General features: G+C 40.7%; 1 protein-coding gene across 2 annotated transcripts in view; it reads left to right on the top strand.

Moving 5' to 3' along the window:
• The window catches only part of S1PR1 (sphingosine-1-phosphate receptor 1), a 4,991-nt gene extending 1,954 nt beyond the window's left edge, over positions 1-3,037 (top strand). For both annotated transcript variants that reach the window (XM_017859257.1, XM_017859258.1), the window contains exon 2: positions 334-3,037. In XM_017859257.1, the coding sequence (XP_017714746.1) occupies positions 497-1,645 (1,149 nt within the window). In that variant the 5' untranslated portion in view covers positions 334-496 and the 3' untranslated portion in view covers positions 1,646-3,037. The remainder of the gene's footprint in view (positions 1-333) is intronic.
• The last annotated feature ends 3,257 nt before the right edge of the window (positions 3,038-6,294 follow it).

Consider the following 6,294-nt stretch of genomic DNA (forward strand, 5'->3'; position numbering starts at 1 on the left):
AAAAAAAAAAAAAAAGGAAAAAAAAGAATTTTTTTTTTTAATCTCTCTGGGCGCTGAAAATTGGCATCTCTGGGCTACTCAGGAGCCCAACTCGATCGGATTGTTCTTGGGCACTTGTGATTTATGGAGTTGGAAAAAAGGTGAATTCCCAACTGTGGAACCTACAGGGGTAGGAGCAGTGATTTTTTTAAAAAAAATCTCTCTCCCTGAGCTCTCCCCAAGTTTCTTTAAAACAAATCAACAGTAACACAATTGGAGCAGTGCCTTAGCTAGAATGAATTATGCCAGTATGCTGTGGCTCTTTCCCTGACTCTCTCCTCTGACTTGTTTAAGGCTGCGGTTTCTGAGGCCCTCTCCAGCCAAGGAAAAGCTACACAAAAAGCCTGGATCTCTCATCGAACCACCCCTGCAGCGAGTGAAGGCTCTCTCGCCCTGCCCTCTAGCGTTCGTCTGGAGTAGCGCCACCCCGACTTCCTGGGGACACAGGGTTGGCACCATGGGGTCCACCAGCGTCCCGCTGGTCAAGGCTCTCCGCAGCTCGGTCTCTGACTACGTCAACTATGATATCATCGTCCGGCATTACAACTACACGGGAAAGCTGAATACCAGCGCGGACAGGGAGAACAGCATTAAACTGACCTCGGTGGTGTTCATTCTTATCTGCTGCTTTATCATCCTCGAGAACATCTTTGTCTTGCTGACCATTTGGAAAACCAAGAAATTCCACCGACCCATGTACTATTTTATTGGCAATCTGGCCCTCTCAGACCTGTTGGCAGGAGTGGCCTACACAGCTAACCTGCTTTTGTCTGGGGCCACCACCTACAAGCTCACTCCCGCCCAGTGGTTTCTGCGGGAAGGGAGTATGTTTGTGGCCCTGTCAGCCTCCGTGTTCAGTCTCCTCGCCATCGCCATTGAGCGCTATATCACGATGCTGAAAATGAAACTCCATAACGGGAGCAATAACTTCCGCCTCTTCCTGCTGATCAGCGCCTGCTGGGTCATCTCCCTCATCCTGGGTGGCCTGCCCATCATGGGCTGGAACTGCATCAGCGCGCTGCCCAGCTGCTCCACTGTGCTGCCGCTCTACCACAAGCACTATATCCTCTTCTGCACCACGGTCTTCACTCTGCTCCTGCTCTCCATCGTCATTCTGTACTGCAGGATCTACTCCTTGGTCAGGACTCGGAGCCGCCGCCTGACGTTCCGCAAGAACATTTCCAAGGCCAGCCGCAGCTCTGAGAAGTCGCTGGCGCTGCTCAAGACTGTAATTATCGTCCTGAGCGTCTTCATCGCCTGCTGGGCACCGCTCTTCATCCTGCTCCTGCTGGATGTGGGCTGCAAGGTGAAGACCTGCGACATCCTCTTCAGAGCGGAGTACTTCCTGGTGTTAGCTGTGCTCAACTCCGGCACCAACCCCATCATTTACACTCTGACCAACAAGGAGATGCGCCGGGCCTTCATCCGGATCATGTCCTGCTGCAAGTGCCCGAGCGAAGACTCTGCAGGCAAATTCAAACGACCCATCATCGCCGGCATGGAATTCAGCCGCAGCAAATCGGACAATTCCTCCCACCCCCAGAAGGACGATGGGGACAACCCAGAGACCATTATGTCTTCTGGAAACGTCAACTCTTCTTCCTAGAACTGGAAGCTGTCCACCCACCGGAAGAGCTCTTTACTTGGTCGCTCGCCACCCCAGTGTTTGGAAAACAATCTCTGGGCTTCGACTGCTGCCAGGGAGGAGCTGCTGCAAGCCAGAGGGAGGAAGGGGGAGAATATGAACAGCCTGGTGGTGTCGGGTGTTGGTGGGTAGAGTTAGTTCCTGTGAACAATGCACTGGGAAGGGTGGAGATCAGGTCCCGGCCTGGAATATATTTCCTCCCCGCCCTGGAGCTTTGATTTTGCACTGAGCCAAAGGTCTAGCATTGTCAAGCTCCTAAAGGGTTCATTTGGCCCCTCCTCAAAGACTAATGTCCCCATGTGAAACCGTTTCTTTGTCTGGAGCTTTGAGGAGATGTTTTCTTTCACTTTAGTTTCAAACCCAAGTGAGTGTGTGCACTTCTGCTTCTTTAGGGATGCCCTGTACATCCCACACCCCACCCTCCCTTCCCTTCATACCGCTCCTCAAAGTTCTTTTACTTTATACTTTAACTACCTGAGAGTTATCAGAGCTGGGGTTGTGGAGTGATCGATCATCTATAGCAAATAGGCTATGTTGAGTATGTAGGCTGTGGGAAGATGAAGATGGTTTGGAGGTGTAAAACAATGTCCTTCGCTGAGGCCAAAGTTTCCATGTAAGCGGGATCCGTTTTTTGGAATTTGGTTGAAGTCACTTTGATTTCTTTAAAACACACCTTTTCAATGAAATGTGTTACCATTTCATATCCATTGAAGCTGAAATCTGCATAAAGAAGCCCACTTTATCTAAATGATGCTAGCCAGGATCCTTAGTGTCCTAGGAGAAACAGACAAGCAAAACAAAGTGAAAACTGAATGGATTAACTTTTGCAAACCAAGGGAGATTTCTTAGAAAATGAGTCTAACAAACGTGACATCTGTCTTTGGCACTTTTGTTGATGTTTATTTCAGAACGTTGTGTGATTCATTTCAAGCAACAGCATGGTTGTATTTTGTTGTGTTAAAAGTACTTTTCATGATTTTTGAATGTATTTGTTTCAGCAGAGGTCATTATATTGGATTTTTCTAACCTGTGTTAACACCATTGAATGTGTATTTCTTAAGAAAATACCACCCTATTGTGCCCTTAAAAGCATTACTTTAACTGGTAGGGAACACCAGAAACTTTTCAGTCCAGCTGTTCATTAGATAGTAATTGAAGATATGTATAAATATTACAAAGGATAAAAATATATTACTGTCTTTTTAGTATGGTTTTCAGTGCAATTAAACCAAGAGATGTCTTGTTTTTTTTTTTAAAAAAAATAGTATTTAATAGGTTTCTGACTTTTGTGGATCATTTTGCACATAGCTTTATCAACTTTTAAACATTAATAAACTGATTTTTTTAAAGATCCTTTTGTGAAGAGCATTCTTAAAAGTAATTATTGAATTGTTCTATTGGATTGTGTAGTTCTTTGGAATCAAAGTTAAGGACAAATTTGTTATTCTTTAAAGGATTTTTACTTTAACTAGGGTGTGAAAAAAATGTGGTTTGTTTAGAAACCACTCTATCTTTTTCAGGAAGAGAAACTTCAATAAGTTAACACTGAAGAGTAGTAAAGAATGACATAAAAACCACCAACCTTCTGAATACCACATTGGCTAGTAAGTAGAATTGTTTGAGTTTTAAATTGCATTTAAACCAAATAAATTAAATACAATAATTCTGTCATCAAACATGGGTTTTTAAAGAAGTTATACACAAAAATGTGGTTGTAAATCTAATTTAAATGATGAGACTCAATCATCATTCAAACCCATCAAAATAAGCATGCATTCTAGGCCTTTCACCAACATGTTGTGGAAGTGGGGACATGGATATGGGTATTAAATCATGTGTTTTTATTTTTTTTTTTCAGGACACTGTCTTGGCTTCCCCAGCCTATCTTCTGAACCACATAGAAGTATACAGTACCAGTGAAGTAGCTAACTGTAAAATGTGGGCTGAGCAGCGTAACACTTTTATCTGAAAACCTTTATTTATCTGAAAACAGTATCTGAAAACATTAACATCCTCGGTCATTAATTTTTCCAAATACAAAATGAAAGGAAGGCACTTTGCAAGCATCACAGACTTATTGTAATAGTTAATTCTTGTTTTGATTTTGTCATCTTGGGGAATTAAAGTATTCTGGCATGTTTGGCTCTCTAATCCTATTGCTACTTTCAGAATTTGTGCTTTCAAGTGTCATTGAATATGCACAGGACACAGTTGGGACATGAAGATAAACCTCACCTAATAGAGTAGATGTCATTTCTGGGTAAGGTTAACTGTGGGAAACAGAAATGTGTTCACTAAGGAAACCTTAGGTCACAACCTCCAGTTTCCTGAAGGAAATGCCAAAAATGCTCCAAAGACAAAAGGCTGGAAACAAACTGGAATGTCTCTCTCCATCTGTCTGCTAAGGCGGAAGGAATGATTTCATGTTACATTCACTTCCTAGACTTTCGTTACAGTCAAGCATAATGGAAAAGTGTGTCCATTTTGTGTTTCTGTGGAAGATAAAATGTTCATATTTTTGGACTTATCTTCAGAAGCACAGGGGTGATTCATGATATGGGGAAAGATGGGATAGGGTGGCTGGCTTTGGGAGATGGGGAGCTCTTTGGTGACACTTTTCCCCCATGAACATATTATCCAGTGATTAGATGTACTTTCTTCCTGGAAACTCTAGACTGTGCATTTCATTCCAAGAAAGCTGGGTAGTCATGGACTGTGGTTTTGCTGGGCACATGTGTAGTAGAGCACCAGATCTGACCAAGAAGCAAAGACTTAAGATGAAGGAATTCTTGGTTGTCTCCCAACATGAATATCTGGTTTTAATTCAGTGTATTCTCAGAAGTGAGAATGAGAAAAAAATCTTAGTAATTATATGTTTATACTAAAAAATACACATATAAGGCTTTGATTTTAATATTGTAGTGTTTTCAAGAGGAGTAAAAGAGATAGCCTGGACAATACTTGACATATTCTTGTAAAAAGTTCAATTGACTCAAAATAGTCAGGAAAGTTATGAAGTAACATCATGTAATACTTTATCCCCAACAATATTAAATGTGATTACAATTTTACAGAATATTCAAATCAAAATGTTATATAAGACAAATTATTATTCTTGCTTTTACATCTACTTAGAAGGAGAAACATTTAATTGTTTTAAACATGTTTTATTTATTTTTTAGAAATGAGGTCTTGCCTTCTTGTCCAGGCTAGTATGTAGTGGCTCAGTCATAACTCACTGCAGCCTCTAATTCTTGGGCTCAAGTGATCCTCCTGCCTCAAGCCTCCCATGTAGCTGGGACCACAGGCAAGTGCCACCCTGCCTGGCTGATTTTTTTTTTTTTTTTTAATGTTTTGTAGAGACAGGATCTCAATATGTTGCCCAGGCTGGTCTCTAATTCCTGGGCTCAAGTGGTCCTCCCACAGATTTGTCTGTGTTTTCTCTAAATAGGTTATAAATACCTTGAGGGAGGAATCACAAATAACTAAAAGAAACTTTTGTAAAGATTATCAGAGTATTATTTCCCTGGGGACACAGTAAATGTACGATGATGAGAAATCATAATAAACTACAACATTTTCTCCAGCCTTCCTTCCTTCCTGCTCCTTTGATGTATACTTCACATGGTCCAAGAAAAGGGACTCAAAATACTTTTTAACATACACCGTTGCCTTCACTGCAATACTAGTTGGAACTAGAGTTGTGTTTCAGAACATTCAAGCAAGCAAGGTTTACTTGAATAAATAAAGGCCTTATATGGATTATGTATGAAGAAAAGGATTTTAAACCAGTGGTTTAAAAGCTAGGAGAGATAGGAGGAAGAGCATAGTGAGGGGTTAGACCTGCATTTATTTCAGTCTTTTACAATCTTTGACAAGAACCAGGATCCAGAGTAGTTTGAGTTCATGTTGAAAACATCTCTCCTAATACATCCGATCTCTTGTTCCCTACACTTTCTTCTTGGATTCAGACTCAGGTAATTTCTGGTTTTCCCATGCTCTCTTTTTTATCCCTTTGAGGACTAAAGGATTAAAAAATTAGACTTTGCTCTGGTTATAGTCATTAGCAAGAGCCAAGTGTGGACTGCGGACTTGAGTGAACAGGAATTGCTACATTTTCTGTATATCCAAACTTGATATATGAAGTATCTTCATATATCCAACTAGAAGCTTCCATATTAGTAATGGATAAATACACCATGGTAAATTAATACAGTGGAACATTATTCAGCAATGAAAAAGGACCTACTACTAATCTTGCAACCATTTTCATGAATCTTAAACCTCTTATGCAACCACAAAAGAGAACATACATTACGATTTCATTTATGTAAAAGTTCCAGAATAGGCAAAACTAATGTATGGAGGTATAAATCTGAGCAGTGGTTGCCTGGGGTAAGAGGATAAACTGGAAAGGAACATGAGGGAAATTTCTAGGTTGTTAGCAATGCTCTATATCTTAATTTTTAGGACATTGTTCACTCAGATGTGTATATTTGTCTAAACTTATGTAATCATATTCTTAAGACCAGTGAAATTTAAAAATATCAATATGCTAGACTTTCACTTCTGCGTATAAGGACTATATGAGACTTTCTCTGTGAAATTAT

This window comes from Rhinopithecus bieti, unplaced genomic scaffold, assembly GCF_001698545.2.
Source record: "Rhinopithecus bieti isolate Rb0 unplaced genomic scaffold, ASM169854v2 scaffold_49953, whole genome shotgun sequence".
NCBI lineage: Eukaryota > Metazoa > Chordata > Mammalia > Primates > Cercopithecidae > Rhinopithecus > Rhinopithecus bieti.